At 39.8% G+C, this 21,994-nt stretch overlaps 3 protein-coding genes across 5 annotated transcripts; all 3 read right to left on the reverse strand.

The window, feature by feature from the left end:
* Positions 1 to 1,446: 1,446 nt before the first annotated feature.
* On the reverse strand, positions 1,447 to 6,651 carry LOC114736426 (uncharacterized). The gene is made up of 4 exons (XM_028924239.1): positions 5,136 to 6,651; positions 4,647 to 4,955; positions 4,075 to 4,166; positions 1,447 to 2,530 (listed from the first exon to the last, which is right to left on the reverse strand). The coding sequence occupies exons 1-4, from the start codon at positions 6,051 to 6,053 to the stop codon at positions 1,663 to 1,665; spliced, it is 2,187 nt and encodes a 728-aa protein (XP_028780072.1). The 5' UTR covers positions 6,054 to 6,651; the 3' UTR covers positions 1,447 to 1,662.
* Positions 6,652 to 13,378: 6,727 nt separating this feature from the next.
* Positions 13,379 to 15,331, reverse strand: LOC114736430 (protein SHORT-ROOT-like). Its single transcript, XM_028924246.1, has one exon. It carries the CDS (start codon positions 14,964 to 14,966, stop codon positions 13,668 to 13,670), a length of 1,299 nt encoding a protein of 432 aa, XP_028780079.1. The 5' UTR covers positions 14,967 to 15,331; the 3' UTR covers positions 13,379 to 13,667.
* A 3,056-nt stretch (positions 15,332 to 18,387) lies between these two features.
* On the reverse strand, positions 18,388 to 21,961 carry LOC114736435 (uncharacterized). Of its 3 annotated transcripts, none has more exons than XM_028924256.1 (9): positions 21,451 to 21,961; positions 20,876 to 21,119; positions 20,654 to 20,796; positions 20,505 to 20,565; positions 19,929 to 19,977; positions 19,485 to 19,539; positions 19,305 to 19,395; positions 18,775 to 18,893; positions 18,388 to 18,668 (listed from the first exon to the last, which is right to left on the reverse strand). In XM_028924256.1, exons 2-9 carry the CDS (start codon positions 21,036 to 21,038, stop codon positions 18,630 to 18,632), a joined length of 720 nt encoding a protein of 239 aa, XP_028780089.1. In that variant the 5' UTR covers positions 21,039 to 21,119; positions 21,451 to 21,961; the 3' UTR covers positions 18,388 to 18,629. The 3 variants fall into 3 exon arrangements, with proteins under 3 accessions (XP_028780089.1, XP_028780088.1, XP_028780090.1); XM_028924255.1 differs by having other exon boundaries at positions 21,363 to 21,961; XM_028924257.1 differs by having other exon boundaries at positions 19,305 to 19,392; positions 20,876 to 21,959.
* Between the last annotated feature and the right edge of the window lie 33 nt (positions 21,962 to 21,994).

Here is a 21,994-nt window from a genome sequence, read left to right on the forward strand (position 1 = left end):
ATGAAAAGGAGTAAAGAACAATGTTGGGAGAATGCTGATAGGTACATTTTATATATCATCTACACACAAAGATAAGAATTAATTTGGATCCAATTCACTTGATTTTTTTTTTTACTTATCGAAGTTTTTGCTCATATCAGGTCTCATGAATAAGAAATAGGAGTATTTTGTGCATTTTGCAATGTTATGATATCTTATGTCGGGATTATTTATCAAAATAAAAGATTTTTTTTAGAAATAACAGTAATTATAATTACAAAGAGGTAAATCAATGAGTAAAATTTAGCCATCATAACAGGTAAACTTTGATATCACGATGCTCATGTTGATTGGATCAAATTATAATCTTTCATCATTTGCCCTTTAAAGTGTGCTGGAGTTAAAATTGGTTGGATCGGTGAAATTCAACCATATTACGATGCGGTTTGATGTGGAAATACTCCGGATAAATTGTTATTATACAGTCATAGGAATAGGACAGAAGCTGTCCAGTGTCTGGCGCCTCAAACGGGGAAAAGACTATAAAAATGAACAGAGAGAAAACATGTTTTGGAAAATGAGTAGAATTATGGAGAGACATTTAAAGGAGGGAGGGCGTGTTACGTGGAGGAAGATGGCAGGGAGGGACGGGACGGCGACCCTTGAGGAGGAGAAATGTTGAGGTATATCACTGTAGCTAAGGTTACTGTTATTTCACGAATGAATCTGTGGCTCGCCCCAACAACAAACGACCACTCCACATGTCGTAACACCTTTTATTTATCTTCAATCTTGGCTTTGTTCTGTGTAACAAGTAACACCATCGTTCCTCGCCAGTCTCCAGTCTATGACCTTGTGCTGTACCTTCATTTTTTTGCTGCTTGGATTATGATTATTTCTTCGGGCTACTCCCACCGCCGATGACTCTCCCAGTTTTCGGACATTCACCCCTTTTCTTTGGGTCGTCTATCACCGCTTCATTTACCGCCCAATCGCATTCAAAAAATGCGATTTGAAACCCGACAAAGCAGGCAGCCTCAATCTAAGCAACAACCGGACATAGCCATTGGATGAAAACCTTGTTATTGGATCAAGTTCTATTTCCCGCGTTCATAGTGGGCGCTACAAGTGAAGCGATTCGGCGGAAATTAAGCCACAAGAATCTCTTTCTGGGTTGGATGCGCACCACAGAGCCGGCATCAAATTCACCTCACGCCTCTTTTCCGACTTGACGGAAAAACTTGAGCTCCTTTCATCTCCGTACGCTGGATGCCTAAATGAACGCATTCGCATTTTAATACGGGACGACACAGCCTATATCCCTCTTCCTGAGTTACATCATATTGTTTCCTGTTATGTTAACCCTTTAACTGGGCTGGGCAGACACCATAACCCGAGAAAGATCAGTTTTGCTTATATTTTCGTTCGTATAGCCTGAACAATTCTCAGACAAATGGGGTAACCTTATTCGCAGTTCACAGTAGCTACTTCCTCTGATAAATAATTTACCACTCCACCTATACCTCAAACAAATGTAGGATTTATGTACAAAAAGAGAAGAAGAAAAAAATTTCTTTTTGGGGCAGGGCGCAGCGAGGGGGACCAGCTCAACTTCGGTGAGCAAGGTAGCCACGCCTCCTCAACCTAACAATCCGTCCTTCAGCTAAGGCATCTACCTATTTTTTACCTTTTCGATTTAGTCTCTGTTGCTTGGATCCGAGGTGATGATTGTGATCCACCACTTAGCGCGGCCGCGGCAGATTCAACGTGTGTTAGAAGATATTCATAAATCTTCTTCCTCAACCGGTCAATTGTCTCTGCTGATATCTGGCATGATTCTCCCTCAATCTTGTTCGACCCTATCTCATCTAGCCAATCATTTACACTCTTTAGCTGAGATAACATGCCGGCTATTTGGCCATTATCTGACAGAGTTGTCTCCCCTTCAGTATCCAAGAATTTCTCAACAAATCCCAAAAACCAGTCTCTGGACCGTGATTGTAGCATTTCGGCTAAATTTACCGCTTCGTCAAGCCCACTTCCCTTAACCCAAGGTTGAGGCGGTTGAGGCGGCTGCTTTTGTCCATTTGCTAACCCGTCACTTGTTCGACGGGGAGTTCCTTGCGAGGCATGTTTAGAATTGACTGCTGAACGGGTTTTTACCTGTGGTTTTGAAGAAGCATCTTCACGGCCATTTTCTAGAACTAACATGGGTTGACTTCCCAGGATAGTCTTTTGATGCTGACCATTACTCGAAGCTGGAAGCTTGGATGATTGAGGTTCTCTGGTAAAGACTGCAAAGGATGATAAATTGGTAGCTAAGGCAGCCTGAACCCAGGAAGCTGCATGCTTTTGCCTGTCTAATGTTACTTTTAGTGCTTCTTCCATTGTGTTCTTTTCATAATCTGCAGATGAACCGTCAGGAATGGTTTTTGATAGGGAGTCAGCAACTAAGCGAGCACCATTTAGGCTTGTATGAAGACTCAAAAACTGTTCTACTGCAGGCTGCGGGTTGTGTTCCTTTGCAGAATTACTTAGCTCAGAGTATATACTGCCAGAAACATCGCAAAAATATCAGGAAAAACTTCATGTGTCGCATTGTGCGAGCTAAAGTTAAAAAGCGGTTGAACCTGAAATCTATCTGTATGATTCAGCATTTCACCTAATTAAAAAAATTACAAAATTTCCAGCAAACTTGACAGATATACACAATAGGTTTTTCAAATTGAAATCAGAAAACAAAAGCCCAATTCTGACTGACACTGAGATGGATTGTTCCTAGTTCCTACACATTAATTCTTCAGTTTTCTCCAAATCTCTGAAGCAAACATCCAAGAAATTTCTGCCATGACTACAATTGCCAATTATTAGAAATAGTTGCTGTCAAGTGTTATCATCCCAACGATTTCTTAGTGGGAGTTTAGGCGGGGGGGAGGAAGGGAGTAGGGGTTAGCTATACAAATGAGGGCTTATCATCATTGTCAATGCTGACAATTCGTTTTCATGCAATGACTTGATTTGATAAACCAGTTTAAACCCACTTCCAGCTACTCCACTGCTAAAAGCGATAATAACCCCAAAAAAAAAAATGGAGACATTAATCTCAAAGTGGAGCTTAGCAGTGCGAAATTATTTCATAAATCTCACCTGAACTCAGATGAGAATGAATCACACTGAAGGAGCTGATCTGCAATTCTGCCTGTTAGACCTAACTTCCCCACAGACTTGTTAAACTTAAATTATATGTAAGATGTTCGGTCCTATTATACCGATTTAAATTCACTAACCATGCTCTGACTTCACTTGTTTGCAGTAGTTGCACTTCAATTTGAATTTTAAGTTTCTTTTTCCTTGTCTATTGCCTATTTGGAATTTATTGCATCGCCAACATAAAACACACTCTTCAATGCTGTCCTCAGTTTGGGACATAATAACCTTTTTTGGTTCATTTCCCTCAAACATTCCACGTCTGGACCATAAACAATTTCATCCTACCATAAATAATTTCAGCCTACGATAAATGGATGGGGCAAAAAGACTTCAAAGGTGCAAACAAGACCCTATCCCCAACCAAGAGAATCATGCAACGGCCAAAATGAATATGATGGTGCAGAAGGATAGAACAAATGGAAAGCAGGTTTGCAGCACTGAAACTGACGTAAAATGATCTTGAATGAACAAAAAGTTTCAGACCATTGGACATCAGGATGCTACATAGCAAGAAAGTTAGGAAGCATGGGTGGCTAGCTTATGTCTTCATCATTGAAGGAAAATAATGTCAAACACAAGTTCATGAAAATGAAAACATATTGATCTGCTCAATAGGTAGGCCATTAGTGCATTATTTACACCCAATGAAGATAATCAAGCGTGCACTCTCAATTGATTTGCTGATCTAGAAGAAGAGCTCACTCGCAAATCACAACTAAATATATAATCAATATATTTTAGTTGGTTTCAAATCTAAATTACAACATTTATGGCTAAGCAGTCTATAATCCAAACAATAGTGAATTATCAGGGACATCAAAACCAACCAATTTAGAAGTCCAAGATAATTATTAAGCAGTTAATTTCTTAATAATTTATTTATACCTTAGACATTGAAGCAGACTCTCAGCAGCAGAAGCCTCTTGCATGGCCTCAATTGCTGCCATCTGTGCTGCATCTCTTTGCTTCATAACTTCCTGTGATAAATACGTGAAATAAGTACACAGAAATCTCAGGAAATAAAGATTCAATAAACCAGACATTCCTGTGACTCTGCATCCAGCAGATACAAACGTGGCATTAAAAACAGTGACGGGAAATAATTTAAATTTGCTATGCACTATGCAGACTCAGAACACTGAACTGAACTAATAATTATACATTGGCATGACATAAATAACCACCTCATTGAATATGTCCCATTAGCATTGTTAACTTGCACTCCCAGCCTCCCCTCAAAGGAGATGCCGATAAACTAAATGGTAAAAGTAATTACACAATTCATAATGAGTGCTTCTTCAGAAAATTCTTTATTACAGAAACAAAGTAACAAATGTCAATGGACAATTGCAAGAGAAGATAGCATACAACTGTCTTCATCACTTAGCAGTATGTACTTGGAAAGCCAAGACTGAGAAGTTAAAAACTAAAAGACAAGGAGTTCTCAAGGAATATACCTTCCCAAGCTTTGCAAGGGACGATGGCAGTGAAGCCCATTGAACACTGGCATCTATCACTTTTTTACTATTCAGAGAACATTTAACCAAGTTTCCGGGGAGCCCAGTGCTAGACAATTCTGATGATTTCCTTCCCACGGAAGTTCTTGGTTTACTTGACTTGTCTTGGCTCTCCGGAGTTCCATTAGCAATAACCTTCTTCACAGACGATTGAGCTTTGTGTTCCTCCTTAGAAGGCTTTGACGTCGCATGGGCCTTGCTATCCTCTTTAGATGGCAATTTTTCACTTGATGTGCTTTTCCTCGGAGCCTGGCAGAACATAAAAACAAAGGATTCACAAAATTGTTTGGCTCGAAAACATAGAGGTAAAAGCCAGATATCTCAGGGTGACACAACCTACATAGCGGATTATTCAATATGCAATCAAATCCAACTAAAGAGTCTGAGAATGTATAGTTGTTCATTAAGACAAGTTGCGAATCAACTTACTGAACTACGAACTTCATGCTTAGGATCACATTTGGCAGCCCTCAATTTTGAATTATCTCTATTCTTGACATCCAGATTCCCTTCCCAGCTCTTACGCAGAGCCTTTGCACCGAACTCCATGCCCTGAACCAAACTTTTGATTGGGTTTCCCACTCCAATTTTCTTCCCTGTTGGAGTGGGACTACCCCCACGGATGGCCTTCCCCGTCTCAACTACTCCGACTTTAGCGGCCAGCTTCTCTACTCCCTTAATCTTAGCCTGCTGTTTCACACCGTTCGCAAATTTCTCAAAAGAGGAAGGCAGAGAATAGCAGCTGGTCGGCGACGAAGGAATCGACCGTGAATTCAAGGACTTCAACCTCGTTAAGGTCTCCTTCTTGACATCCACTTTTAGCCCTGCTTTTGTCGGCAGTGTTTTGCCTCTGCTTATCAGCGCAGTTTTTTTCTCTAAATGTTCTTCCTTCACATTATCATTCGATTTCACTTTCTCCCTTTTTGGAGATTTCGACCTCCCTGTTGAATTACTGCCATTATTACTAAGAAACCCGGGAGAATGAGTGGCGACAATGTCTTCAGGGCTTCCTACACAGGCGTGTCTCCCGGGAACAGGCCTAACTCCACGAAGAATCGGTACGGGCGAAGCAGCTTCCAGACGATCAACGAAAATGAACTGACCTAATTGAATCTTGTCACTGAGAATGAGATCGTCGTGTTCGTCGGGGAGAGAGACGTAGGTGGCATGAGAGGAATCTGAGACCTTGAGGTAAAAACCTTGATTTGGGAATAGCTCGCCGCCCGCAAGAGCCGGAACAATGCTCACAACTTGCAACAGAGAAGACCTGTGCTCACCGGCAACTTTGACGTCGGTGTTCATGTGCTGCAGAAGCTTGAGAAGAACCCCAGGAACGAGATTTGCCATGGTCTGGAGATTCAAAATGCATCACTCTCCTAATACCACAGGGGAGTTATGAGGCAGAAAGCAAGCCGTCGTGTTTTTGTGTCGTCAAATGAATGGGTGAGACAGGGGAGGACGCACCGTCACTGAGAAGGAAACGCGGGCGCAAAAGATTTTATTTCTGACGAATGAGGATTAAATGATAGAACATCCAGTCAGAGAGAGATTTTCATTTTCGGTTTGAGAAACATCAGATTTGGGAACAAACAAGTTTATGATATTCAGAGGGGAGAAAAATAATCGGACCAACAAATAAGACAAGAATGAGCGGAGCTATCAAGGATCAGAGGAGAAGGGGAAGGAATTTGAGAGTATGGCGTTGATGAGGCGGGCGGTACAGGCGGGAGAAGGAAATAGCAGGCCAAGGAGCGGAGAAGAATGAGGAAGGGGAAAGCCCAGAAAAAGGGAAAGTCATAAATGGGCAGGGAAATGAAGATTGGAAGAGATAAAGGAGTTGGGAGGAATAATTGAAGGCAGGTATATATTGCATGATTAGGAAGCAAAGAGCTGTCAGTGTCCGACGAACACATGCACCTGACCTCTACGCCAAATGAGGAGGCTGACCCACTGTTGCTTTGGTTGCAACCTCAGAATCTGGGCTTCTCCTTTGTTTTATTTTATGAGGGCTTCCTCAAATAATACGTAAGGTAGAGATTATTATACATAATGCGGTGTTTTGTAGTTGATATATGATGAGTGTAGTGTAGTGTAGTAGGTGCTTTGTCTATTTTATTGTATTTATTTATATATTTTGGTGGGGGAGTCGATGCAGAACCGCAAATGGGCGCATGTGCGAGGGCAATGGTGGTGTTGGAAACAAGGCAGGCCTGTCCCTCAGGGAAGAAATGCACCCTAAGCCTTTTTTTGAAAAAAATGCATGAGTTCTTTAGCGGGAATTACAGTTAAGTCCAAAAAAAAATTAATCATCATAAAATTTATTGACAACTGAAGAGTATGTAATAATAAAAGACAACCGTCTTATGCTGTTCTCCTATCACTTTTTAGTAACTAAATTTTGTTATAATTCTCCTTATATGTTACGCTTTTCCGCTGGCTAATACAGGATACATTCACCGGGTGGTAACATGACATGCGACAGATCGAAGAAAACTGGATTCTGGTCTGGAAGGCTATCACTCGACAGAATTTTCATTTTTTACCGATTTGAAAAAGAATTAAGAAGGTTTATACGGAGAACCTAAAATTACCAGACAAATATTGGACACTTTTTTCTTAATAATTACAAACGGGGATCTCGGCAATATTCTTGTGATTTTGGGGGCTGACTTTGATGTTCTGCGGTTGTCTGACTTAATACCGGACACGTGATGACGTGAAGGACGCTAGGAATGGACCCATCAACTATATACTAGCTATACAACATGAACATAAGAATAATAATAGTCGGAGAATAGTGCTGTGATATAGAGAGGGACAGTGTTGAAAAGTCTGAAATTAGTCGGGGTTAAAATACTAATCAAATGGATATAAATGATTTTTGGTATGATTTTGAAGACAATTGACTTTTTATTCGGAAAAAAAAAATGTTCCGGTTTATTGCTTTTGACTTTTGTTTTTCTTCAATTTGGTTTTTCTTATGCACCACATGGCATTAGCAGTGCATAGCGCTTTATTAGGATTCATAATGTCATCAATAATTTTTTCATCCACTAGTGCTCTATATACTCGGCTTATTCAAATAATAATTAATAAGGATTTACTGAAAAATTATATAACCGGTAGCATTGTGAAATAGTCATGTTATCGGTTCAGAACAGTGTTTTCACATAAGGATGAACATTCATAGTGATCAATTTTCCAATTAAATGCAGACATTTTGCCAAATTTTAAATAGAGGCCGCCCTCTCAATTATCAAGGCTCAGTTTTTATCTACATTTCTTTTAAAAACGAATGGATTTCATATACACAAAATTTCGTGCACCTCGAATAAAAACCTTACAGAATTTTGAAACTTGTTATGTACACAAGACATGTATAACGTGTGTGCGTGTATCTCCATTCCGTGTGCATATACATGACGTGTTTGTATATCTCAAGTATACACATATAGCACTTGTCACAGATTAAGGTTAATTAAAAATAATAACCGTAAACAAAGCTGGAACGTATTTATTATGAGCACATCATGGTCCATACATTTTTTTTCCCAAAGAGCTTTCCACCTTTCTTCGAGAATTTGAGCGGAGAGGCTTTTCCTAGTGTTTAAGGCAACTTTTTTTTGGATAAAAACCAGGTGATATCCCCCAACCGATAACTAGAAGCTAATCCTCATGAGACGTAGAAAATACCGCAGCAGGTTTTGTTTCTCTCAACAAAGCTTTTTTTATGCACACAATCTAGTTCAAACCCAAGACTTCATGTTTAAGAGACTCAACTATCTACCAACCGTGTCAGGCTTTATTGGTAGTGTTTAAGGTAACTTGTCATCCCATAAAAATTTTGTTAGCACATATGAGACACAATTTGACATGGACATGGCCCGACCCCCCCCCCCCCAAACTCAATCCTTTCATCATACTTGTGCCAAACATTATTTAACGCAACGTAGTCCTCAGAAGTCAACTCAAGTGGAACATATCTGTTCAGCGTCCACTTTCTGCGTTTTCAAACCTGCCTTTTAGATCTAGCTACCTCCCAATTTGAATAGTTACACATTGCTTTTGCAGCATGTTACATGCGTGCTCAGCTGTGTTCAATTTAAATCACTTATAATATAAATTATCTTGAGGGGCCAAACATATTCTTGAAAAAATATTACAACCTCCTAACCTAAATATAAGCAGAGGTGGTATTAAAAAAACCAGGAAAGCAAGAATTCCTTATATTTTATTCTGAAAGCCACACTACGCCTCTGAGTATATGAGAAGTTGGACTTGAATCTTTTTAAAGTTCGCATCTACCAAGAAAAAACTTTTTAGATTTATGTAGTAACCAGACAGTAGTAGTAATTGCTGTGCTCATCACAAAATTTAACCTGCTCTCTCTTCAAATTCAATGCAAGTGTATATAAGCTGGCAACAGCGTCACTAATTAATACGATGCCATTGCCATTTTGAGGAGCAACTCCATTTGATCTGCCCTCACAGGAGGGAATTGGGGGAAGTAAATGCACCTTGTAATAATGGCTGCTCTCCACGACTCTGCACTCTGAACACAATCACCGCCACTTTGACTCCGCCATGCCTCATAACGTGTCATCCTATTTATATCCAAAAGCATTCAATCATCGCTCTTTCCACATGTTCTGGAATCTAATCCAATCTAATACTATTTATTACCTGTATAGGCTGCAAATTACAGGGGACAGCTTCCATTCCATGAACGCTGCCTGCTTAAATGTTTATATACATGTGGTGGAATCTATCTCCTGTCATTACTTTCACTTTATAATTAATTTTAATCGTTTTTTTAAATCGCATAATTCAATTAGAAGCATGCTATAAAAAGAACATGAATGCGTGACTATAGTTCTCTTCGATCAGAATGAAGGATATGTAAAGTTGATGACAGGAGTTTGTGACTCAACTGGCAAATTAACTACGTGCATCTCACCTGAACAAGGAAGTCATGGCCTCATGGGCTCTAACCTCAAGGTGAACGGTGTGATGGGTGTGTCTCTCCTTTCCCAACGGGGGGAAATCTAGGTTGGCTAGGGACCACATGGACTAACATTCACAAAGTAGATTATTAGTAATTTTTCCCGTGCATTTTTTTGATGATATCATGAGTATCTTATGAATGCGGGCTGAGAATAAGGGGAGCAGTTCACTTAGAGAAAGGTGGGACAGCTACTAATTGACCCCTCCACCACATTGGATGCTTCCACCATGTGGCACTTAATCAATTCATTCTCTTTAGCTTTATTTCTTATAGATATATATACACCTGCCGTGAATTATTTATTGTCATCCGTTGCTCTCATTCCGGGATGACGATGATGATGATGATGATGGATAAAATTACAAGACTCAGGACTTTGTAGTTTGAAAGGCATTGTCATAACATACGACAAGTAATTGTTCAACTAATTCCATCGTGTATTCTGTGCGTATCATTTATGGGCCAAATGGCGATTGCCTGTACATATTAATGGCAGTCAGCTGCTAATGCCAAATATAAATGAATTATAAGAAATGCCACGCACGCAGAGATTAAATTAATTAATTAATATGACATAATAATCCATATTACTGCATACTTCTGGTCTTACCCTCAACTGCGGCTGACTGGGGTAGTATGTTTGAGAGGTCAAAAAAGAAAAGAAAAGAAAAGGCAGTGTCCTAACGTTTGAAAAATTTATAAGGAAGCCGAGGCATGATATGTAGAAAAAAAGGAGATTGGGTAGGGGTGTTAGTGATTGATCACCTAAAGGAGAATAATGGGGGAATGGCCATTAATTAATTAATTAATTATCAACGTCAGTAGAAAAGTGGGTGAGTCCGCTTCACAAGAGCTGTGAAGGAAGCAACAGCGCGCGGGTGAATGATAACGCTGAATTAAAACAACCTCGGCATAAAAGAAAGAATTTGCATCGCATCATGTGGCTTCTATTTTAACTATTTAAAATGTACGTGTCTGTTTAAAATCAATTATAAATAATTTTTTAATTATAATTTATAGAATATGAGATAAATATATAAAAAAATTATTTTAACATATATAAAATATGTTTATAAATAATACTCTACTATTTTATTATATTTTTCAGCACATATTAGCCCATGTTCATTCGGGAAGTATATCCTAAATGAGTAGCATGAGTTTTTTTTTTTTTTTTTTGGACTGGAGTAGCATGAGTTGGCAGAAAAGAAAAACAGAGAGAGAGAGAGAGAGCATGGCACGATCCTCTATAATCACGCGCGCGAGGAGGAGGTGAGGGACGGGGGGCACACGAGCGCCCGCCGACACAGGATAATGCGCGCGGCCTCTGTTGGGCGGGAAAGGGCGTTCCCATTGCATCCCTCAGCTCCCCACACACCCGCCACCGACTTTTCCCCATAACCTCCGCCAATGCGGTGCCCGACGCAACTGATATTTACACAGGGCAAATTCATTGCTTTGATAATTAAATTTTTAATAAAAGAATCATACCAATATTCATGTTATATTATATTGAAATCATTATTTCTTAAAGGAGGAGAAACTCTAAATCCATATTTTTTTAAAAAGAATTTTGACTAAAAATTATGATTTGTTTATCAAACATAAGTTTTCATGTGAAACTAACCGGCGACGGATTTTGAAAATGGTTAAAAATAACATGGTCATGTGTTAGAAACCTGTCTACTTTTTAAACAGCAAGTAACAAATATATCTGTAGCTAGCATCAAAATTGTATGGAAATATGCTGTTCATAAGTCGTGAATACAGAATCATATACCATGAAGAAGTTAAATTGTAATGATAAATGTTAAGACAACACAAGCTGGCTTCCTTCTGGGTTTTAATTCAAGTGCGTGATTACTTATGGTGTTTTGGTGGCAGGCCACAGAAACCCCCCGTTTTGTTCCTTTGGGCCTGAACCACAGAAACAGCTCGGACATAGAATATGGAATCAAATAGCTCTTTTTGGGGCTTTTGCTTTTATTAATCAAGCTCCAGTGGTGAATTTACTCACCAAGTCCTCAAAAAACGATCCGTTCATTTCAAACAGCTTGCTATGGCTGGCGACCATTGAAAAATAAAAAAGAGAATCCCCGAGAAAGGAGAGTTCAGGTGGGGGAATGAGATGATAAAGTCTAGTATTGGGCCGATGCATGAATGGGCCAAGGCCCATTGACGATCTCATGGGCCCCTTCTTTTTCGAGAGAAAGAGCCCAGTTATGTGCATGCTGAAGGAGGGCTGCTTACATATAGAGAAGCTGCATGTTCATGTCATATGCTAAAAATGCATACAAACACAATGATGATTGGGGAGAGGATAGACATTGGGTGGGAGGGGGCCCATGCATCCCCCTAAAGGAGAGAAGAAGAAGAAGAAGATGCCGATAAGTAAATGTAAAAATCACACACAACATGTACGACTTCCTGTTCGCCACTGAGATCTGCCTTTTTCATCCATCAACTCCCCCAAAAGCATCTTCTGATTCTCCTGTCCTCCCTACTTTCCCCTCATCTTTCTTCCCCCTTTTAATGTCATATATATTTTCCATTTCTACACATTCTCATGTGCTTCCCAACATCCCCCCCTTTTCAAACCGATCTTCCTTCGCTTCGGCACTCATCTATTCATATCTGTTTTTCTGGACTGAACTCATATAATCATATCTATTTCTGACTCCTCTTTCTTTTTTCTCCTGAAATTAATCAAATCCAACACGTGTCCCGTATCAAATTAATCCAATTATCTGAACCATTGGTATGTACATGCCTATATAATTATCAATTACTTCAGTCGCCAATCTAATCCGCACGACGGATGCCGTGCGTAGCTGAATCATTAATGGAATATGTTATCTTTTCGTCTTCCTTCGACCGCGTCCCATGAGACCAGTCAGAGATTTATACATTTACTTTGATGCCTGAATGTTAATTATATTGACGTCAAGTTCAAATAAAAACTCCATTAAGTCGTTTTAAATTTGACACACGCGCACAATATCATCTGGGAGGAGAAGAAAGTCAAGAGCTTCTCTTTTTCCCCTTAAAAAAAAAACCCTAAATATTACTGACGAGATTTCTCTATGCTTTGCATGTCCATTTGAAGCAGGATCCAGATGAGATAATTTAAGTGATTAGATTTTCATAAAGTTGAATCATTTTTGGCACATGCATCACTATAATTAGAAAACCAAATGAAAAAAAGCAGACAATCACAGCAGAACCAAATAAAGATTGGCAGGCGGCCTTTTGATAATTTAATAATTACTGGAAATTTGGACGAGATGTGCGTGGCGGTCACTTGGACGGATGAAAGCAGGAGAATAACAAATAATTATCGATTGATGATCCTGAAGAAGAAGTCCTTTCAGTAGCAAATAATTGATAAAATATAGGGGCTGAGAGGTACAGACTTAATAAATAAATAAAAAGATAGAAGAGAAAAGGAAATAATAAGGGGAGGTATTCATAGTATCATGGAAGACGAAGCCATGGAATTCACAAAAAGGACTGGGACAAGTTCAAGCACCTTCAAACAAAGGGAGCAATATGCAATGCACTTGCGATAAAGGTGAAAAGAGCCGCAACAACACAAACTCCCAAGCAAAAAGAGCCTTCTAGAGAGAAGCTGGACAGCAGAAAGACTACAAAAGTTTGCAAGAATCAGAAAACAAAGGTTAAAAGAAAAGTCCACATTGATTCATCATCCACCCATCCATATATCATTATTTATATCTATAGCAATACCACACGCAGATTAATTAATTGATCAGCTATAGGCAGATTCAGTTCTTCATCATGATCATGCATGTACGCTTCAGTCTTTCTTTCTTTCCCTCATTTTTTTGGCCTACACATTGGCCAGCAATCCTTGTATAAATGTTTGTAAAACGAAAACAACAAAGGATCAGAGGTATGGATGTCTTGAAGTAGGGAGAATTGAGGGAGGTAGGTAGCTAGGGTTTCCATGCGGAAGCCCACACCAGAGGTTCGTCCTTCCAGTTCAAGTAAATTCCGGAGGAGGAGGAGGAGGAGGCGTCTTCCGGTGGAGGCAGCGCCAGCGACCATCCCGGCCTGTACCTCTTGAGCAACGCCTTCACATCATCCAAAACGTCGTCGCTGAAGGCCACGTGCCGAAACTCGTGCTTCATCCTCTCACTCCACTGCCTCCCTCTCTCCCTCCTCTCGCACTCATCGTGATCTCCTCCCGCCTCCTCCTCGTCGTCCCCGCATGCCAAAACCCTAACTATGCTCCTCGAACACTCCCTCTCCAGCATCAGTCTCTCGTTACTCGTCGCCCCGAAGCTTTCCTCCAGCGTCTCAAAGTAGAGCGAGAAGAACCTCAGGCACTCTTCAAAACCCTTCACAAACTCGTCCCTGTTGCTCGTAAAATCTGCTTCCTCCTCCACCACCGTCACCACCCTCGGATTCAGCGATCTGAACAATCCGATCACTCCTCCTCTCTCCTCCACTCTCACTCTTCTCAAGGCTCCGACGCAGTTCACGGCCACTGCCTCCTCCTCTTGCACCCCCAAGTCCTCCTTGGTCAGCTCTCCCAGGTGATTCAATCCGCTTATCATCTTCAACTCAAAAGGGACTCCCATTAGCCTCGCAAACTTCTCCATCCTCTGCCTGACTTCCTTCATCACCGACCCTGCCCCTGTGCTTCCGATCCCGCCCGTCAAAACGACGGTCAGCTTCAGGTGCGGAGTTTCGTCGCTTCGGGTGGCCAGGGCTTCCAACAGGGTAGGCCACTGCGTGCATAGAGTGTTGCTTATGTCGATTATGTGAAGGTTGGTCTCGCCCTCCAGGGCTTCCAGAATAGCGCCGTTGGAAGCCACGTGTCCGAAGGTCGTCCAGGGGCTGACCTCCTGAAACTTGAGGATCAGCTTCCTGGCGGAATCGAAGGAGTGGGATTTGTCGGCGACGGAGGAGAGAGTCCTGAAGCATCGCGGGCCGGACTCGGTGGCTTTGCAGAAAAGGGCTTGGAGGAAGTAGGAGGCCAATTTCTGATCGCAGTCGCCGTAAGGGGAGGCGAGCTCGTTGAGCATCCAGAGGAGATGGTGGATTCTGGGGGAGTCGCCGTCGGAGATGGCTCTGGCGCAGTCTCTGAGGAGCTTAGGGGCCCATTTAGAGTCGGGGGAAGGATCGCCGGAGTCGGAGGAACGGCTGGTGGAAGTGTGATTGTTGCTGTGCATGTCATCACCATTAATAGGAAGGTGCTGGGGATGATCCTTGCACCCAAAAAAATTCATATCATATATATGTGTTGTACTGTATGCATATGGACGCGATGGAGCCTATGATCATGGACCCTCCGCTGCAGGGAGGTATACACGTACACTCTTCAGTCTTCGCTTCAGGAATATAAGAAGTGATGCCCAAATACAATATTAACCGTTGCACAATATCGTTTGCGACTCGGGAGCAATACTGTTATGTTGCATATTAAATTATTAATTGAATGACATGTGTTGGGGTACGGTCCTTTTCAGATTACCAGTTTAATTAATTTGTTGGCCATGGCTTGCATCAGTTACTGTATATATATTGCAGGAGCGAGATAAGTATGTATGTATTAATTATTTAAATACAGCATTCTCTTTTTTTTTGAACTATTTATATATATTTCACTCAAAAGTGGTTATGTGTTGTTTAATTAATCTGTAGCGAGCCTGCACAAAATGCTGTCACGCAAGCATATGTGTATCCCAATATTATATAGATATTACACGTACGTGGCCTCTCCTGTGATAGAAATTTAATTTAATGATAATATATTTTATCCTGGACAAATGAAAGGTAGGGTTGCAGTTGAAAAAGTATTATACATAAAGGCCTAAAGGGATTTGCAACGACTTTTTTTGGTTCAGAGCTCAGACGCTAGCTGTGATCAGTCACAACACTGCATGATAATTATATTGATTTGTTTACCTCTTTATATATCTGGATATACTCCGGCGTAATTCATCGGTTCTGCAACATTCTATTTATTTGAATGAAATATTTTTCACTACAAATTTTAGATTAAAAATTATATCTTAATAATTTTGCGTTTTAAATAAATAATTAAGTATCAATTTTTCAGACGTACTAGATTGTTTATCATCTAATATATGTAATCAATATATATATTCTCTTACTGCTAAACGCTAATCAACACATAGTTTGGTGGCATTAACTTGATCACAGCTGTTTGCTATACTTGTCAAAAGCTAAACACGAAAAAGGATGTCCCAGATAATGAAAACCACAATAATCCTTATGTATAGGATTTCCATTAAGGAGAACACCCTTTCACACACGCGCACGGCTGAACTCTTTATATTTACTTGTTTGTACTTATTCATACAGTTAAGCACATAAGTGAAGAGAAATTAAATGATTATTGAGGATAAGATCATTGATTAGTCAACGTTAAGCAGTTCAAACTCCAAATTAGCATTAGAGAAATAATGCATCATGCTGCAATATAACCTATTAATTAATATATATGACCTTGAATTAAGATTTTATATTATACATATTTCCATTAGTCTTTAAATGTGGTTTCAACAGAGAGAATATATATTTGTTTACAATCGATCGCATGATGAATCTAATTCAAAGAGAAGTGCCAAAGGTAAAAATAATCAAAATTTAGTTGGCATAGTCTTATGAATTATTTATGAATTAGGTGGGATATGTAGTCATTAATTAATAATTGAGAAGGAAAGCAATCCTTGTGATTGTAATGGGGAACACAACGATGGAACAAAAATTGGCACACGTAAAATATATAGACATATTTGGAATCCTCAGGCAGCGGATGGCAACTACAATCATTCTAAAAGCAAAATAACAAACAACATATTTCTTCCGCAAATGCAAACAAAGAGAAGATGATAAAGCCTACAATGCAGTTGATGATAAATACTATAACTGTAACTTACATGTAGATAATGTGACGCATTAGACTTTTTAATCAAAACCAGCTGCCTGCGAATGTTTACTTTATTAATTAAATCACTGTTATATTATGTTCGGGCTCACTACGAGACATTGATAGTGAAAGAGATGGGTGACGCGATGACCTCGATCGATCCTTCTTCCGTTGGTACTCATCTATTGTATTTAAATTACAGGTAGGTGAATTGAGGATTAATAATATATATTAAGAATACTGAAGAGGAATGGAATATGGGAGGGGGCATCAAACAGGGAACGATTCGTTGTAAATGATAGGACAAGAAGACAAGGAAGAGAGAAAAGGGTTTGTGATGCCAACAGGCAAGCCAATGATTTGGCAAAGGCTCTCATCACTTTCTTTAATTATTTTTAAAAACAATTTTTGCTTTTAATTTGCTTAAAAGGGCTTTTCATAAGGGTGGTATGGCCCATCATTTTGCAGCTCAGCTTGTCTACTTGTGTCCCTCACACATCGCATTCTTTAAAGATATAAAGTTGGGTTAAGTCCAACACAATCTCCATCCCATCCCCATTATCCTTTTCCGCTCAAATTATTCCCACTACTGCTCATTCATATCCCCATCCAAACGTTTGAATCTCACTAACCCACTTATATATACACGTAATCTTGATGTTACAATTTCGTCACTCACTTCATCTCTACACCTCCCTCTTGAGATAATACACAAGACTTCGTCTAGCTAGCTACTATGTGTTGGCAATTCTCGCATATGGTTGCAGCTGAAACCAAGCGCTTCCGGCTTTTCTCTTATATTGTATATGTTTCGCCATTGATATCCATTGTGTTTGTGGCCGGGTTTACATGACAATTAATTAAGTCGGTCGACTAAATTGTTTTAAATCGTTGTTTTTTACCAGTACAATCAAAACATCCTCCATTATATTTTTGTGTTTAGTAAATTCTACTTGAGCGGGGAAGGGATGAGATGGTGGTATGTGTGAAAGAAGTAATTAGATGGAGCTAATGGAAGCACTAGTTGCTAATCAGGCGATTAGATAGAACACCAAATAGGGGGAATTAAAGTCTAATAGCTTAAGATGGAAGCATTGAAAGGGAGAAATAAAGAGGGATGCAGAATTGGAAGCACCTGACTTAATTTCAAAGGATCGGCAAATAGGAAGCGCCACTTTGGGCGCACTCTGACGTAACGTGCCGCCACCTTCCCTTCCATAAATCCAATCAGAATCCCCCTTTTCCTTCCCCCTTTTTAATTTAATACTTTCTCCTCCTCCTCCTCCTTTTTTAACCCCTCAGCATTGTTCTTCTTACTCAGATTTCTTAGCAAGACACTGAATGAATTGAATAGCTGGGCCGCTATTTCCCCCCGCGTTTCGGAGAATCCAAGTAACAATTGAGATGCGGATGCAGAGGGGGCATTAAATACCACAAGTAAAACGACAAGATACGAGTTCAACTCTCTAACTTTTAACTCTAATTCCTGGGACTCTATATTAAAATACTACCGTCTTTCCATTGTTTTCCCCGTGGTGGACGTTAATATCGTTGACTGTTTTTTCCCTTCTTTTTCCTTTCTTTTCTTTTTTCTTTTTCTTTTTTTTAAGAAAAACGACGTGAGAAGAGTCCAAAGCCCGAGAAAAAGCCGTATGTACATATCTTATCAGTTATCACGTTGTCATTCTTGTTTCGAAAAAGATGGTTTTGCAACAGGTAACAACCAACAAGTGGTGTCAAATTAACTTTTTCCCTTTAGAAAAGAAGGAACCAGAGAACTAAAACTATATTCAATAGTTTTATTGTTCAATAGAAGTACACTAATATCTATAATTTATTGTACAGATTTGATTCCGAAATTTCTTGATTGTTTTTTCCGCGAACAAAGAGGAAGGGAACACAAATCTGAAATCTCTGACCTTGGCAAGTTGAGACTGCGGGGAGGGTCGATACGATAAGAACTGAAACCAGCCGGGTCTATCATGAGAGGTGTTACTCAAGACAAGATGCTTTCAATGCCGCTGTAACTTAGTTTCTGTTTCATCAGCAAACACACAGATGTTATTAGTGTTGGATTGTTAGCATCATTGTTGCCATAGCACGAGAAGAATACTGACAGGGCAATTAGCAAGACCGCTTACAGATATTATTGAAGCCAATATGTTGTACGGCTGGGAAGCTGGTTTTGTCACACCAATTGCTACCACGCCATTAGATCTTTCCTTCTCTTCTGTGTAAAAGTTCCTGTAAACACTTACACCTGAAAACCCAGTCCCCCGCACGATTAGGCAACTTTATTCACGGTTCCATATGTAAACACTGCTGCGGATGCTACCTCCCCAGAAGATACTAGACATAGGACGTGCATTATCCTTTACTTCGTGAACAATACCTTAAATGATGCCTAAAAAAAATTCAAAGCATATCTTCTATTGAATGTTATTAACTAGCTTCTTGAAATATCCCATTTGATACCCACCTAAAGCTCAAATTCTTGTGTGACAATGGTGCCAAAATAGATATAGACTCTTGGCTCTGGGGGCACATGGACAGAGATTATTGCCAGATGAACCATTCCCGCGAGAGAATGTAGGCATGCCTTTGATGAGACGATATGAATCAATGCCAGTTATAGGTAAATATACCCCAATCATAAGGGCGAGCTTCCTACCTTCTTCAGTTGTTTTGACCCCTGGAAGGACATTTTGGAGACCCTCTGCTACCAGCATCTCAGAAAATGAGTTATATGAATGAACATCCTGCTATTAGTTCAAAATGTTATCAGTGAAAAATAATTACCAAAATTATGATTAAATTTCTGTAAACATCAAATGTCAGATTTCTATCCTACCTCAACCTCTAGTACCAAACATTTGTTGAAAAGAATTAAAGCTCCTGCTGCAATCCTGTGGTTCAGAGAAAGGAATCCATGCAAGAAATAAGAACAGCTCGATGTTAGAGAGGGCCTGAGGGTTGAGGGGACGAAACAAGAAAGGAAGGTCCGTATTAAAAGCTAAATATGCTCACAACCGCAATGATTCCTAGAAGATGATATTGCTACTGTTTTAGAGGTGAATTTGATGATAGGGTAACTAGCATGGTGCTGAAATTAATAAACTATTTTGGCTGCAGCAGGACTCAATAATTGGTGAGATGTGTCCACACAAATTTCACATTTTCTGCTTTCAAAATAACATTTTGAGCAGCAATACTTGGTTTTGATGATGTTTTTTTCAATAATGTGATCAGCTATGATCTTATCAGCTCCAAAAAAACAAAAAACAAAAGAAGATACCGTTTGTAATTTCCAGTAGCACATCTTCCTTCAATTGTTTTCAACCCATCTATGAACAACATCAATAAAAGAAGAGGCTATGTTAAGTACTGAATCAAATTGGATGAGACCAGACGGAAGATATTGTATATATCATTTCAATGAAAATGAAAAGTAAATTTACCAAATATACTGTTTCAACAAATTCCTGGGTGTTTCAGACTAACCTTTCAATAAAAATGCCATAATAATAGGTAATAAAAAGAAATCATCAGAATGAAAAAGCTCTCATTATCAACTTCGAATCCTATGTGCTAAAGACAAGTTCTGATGACGAGTATAGGATTATCACTTCGTATAACATTTTCGGTTTATTCGGATTTTCAACACTTTCTTGCTTTCTGTTGATCAATTGTAAAGCAACTGAAGAGTTTCCCTATAAAGATAATTTACTAGGGTGAAATGACGGAAAATCCATGTCATGCAATTAATACCGTCCAAAATACGCGGGGAATCAGTGTAATGCATCACTGATTGAGGGCTTACATATTCAAAGCTGTGAGGACGGATGAACTGCACAATGAGGAGCAAAAATACCTTTTAATTGCGTAAAATAAGGCTCTTGAACATGAAGCTCAAAGTTGATAGCCTTGAAAACCTGGAATAACGCCTTAGTTGGATCAAAACTAGTAAGACTTTAGTCACTTTGACAAACATGCTAGGCAACTTGAAATTGAAAAGCATACATCTAGAAGCTCAGATCCCTTGTCCGCAAGCATTTCCCTCCATGCTGCCCCACTCGTCCCACACAACTTCATACCAGTTATTAACTCGTGTAGAAGCAAGGCAAGGCGCTTGTATGAAGGAGAGGGAGGAACTCCTCCTTGATCTGCAAGAACAGCAATCATATAAAACTCGCATCAAGCATTTCCATTCAAGTTGGTATACAGGGACGTGCGAGATGGAACCTCGAGAATCCTCTCTGAGGAGATTGCAGCAGTAGTCCCTCGAAAGCCCGATATCCAATTCCAAGGTTTTGTCGATGTGAGATTCGAGAACGAACTTCAAGAGCTGATCGATACAATCTCTGAGGTCAACCTGCCCAGTCGCTGGAGAATTTGGCTGCTCCATGTGTCTAATCCCTGTGTCTTCCTCGTCGAATCATCGGCGAAAGGCCATATGGAAATCAGGGTTCGGTCACAGATTCGACGCCTCCAATAGGAAACGGACACGGCATCAATACCACAGAAAAAGGAAAGGAAATCTTTTTTGGCTGGTTTTTTGTTGGGTAATTGGGAAGTTTGAAGGGAGATTGAGCGTGTGTAAAACGAACACATGGGACATAGATAACTTGACAGATCTTAACGTAATGTCGTTTTTAATTGTTTTGGGAACGTAGTCTGACGGGAAAAAGGAATGATGCAAAGATGAGATAACATAAGATTACAGGCTAACCTTGCGAGTTTGGCTTAGTAAACACTTGAGCATGTTGTTAGGAGCAAAAACATGATAGGGTAATAAATTGAAGATGAAAAATTGATACTGTGATGTTACAGGATGATAATTTAGCTGTATCTATGCAGTTCGGGGCTGGTTCCCTGTTTTTAAAATCAGAAATCAGCTGGAAATAAAGTGGTGAAGGAGGCAATTTGGTATTCTTTACCACCAAAATGCCAGAAAAATGAAGTCTAAGCTTGGGAGATTCGGCTGCGAATGGGATAGCGTGGGAGAATGCCTGTTCCACGAATTAGGCAGTCTAGCAAGTTTTCCATCTACCCTCTCATGCTCGCCTGTTACCCATTCCTTCCTCAGCATCTGACAAGGACTGAAGAGCGGCACATTAAGATGCATGGCATTGATTCAGAACTTTAAGATGATGATTCAATGGTACCAGAAGTCTCTGCCTTAGTATAAAGAGCTAATAGATCGAAGCTGCACCTACCGAGTTGAAGCTGATAGTTTTCCATACACATAATTCATATGGACATTCTCAATATATTTGCTATGCACTACTTTTCTAATACATGAATATAACATACATACATATATATTTGTGTGTGCGTGTGTGTATTTGAAAGACTGAATCA

Source organism: Neltuma alba, unplaced genomic scaffold, assembly GCF_004799145.2.
Source record: "Neltuma alba isolate B1F8T4 unplaced genomic scaffold, ASM479914v2 tig00013336_pilon, whole genome shotgun sequence".
NCBI classification, from domain to species: Eukaryota; Viridiplantae; Streptophyta; class Magnoliopsida; order Fabales; family Fabaceae; genus Neltuma; species Neltuma alba.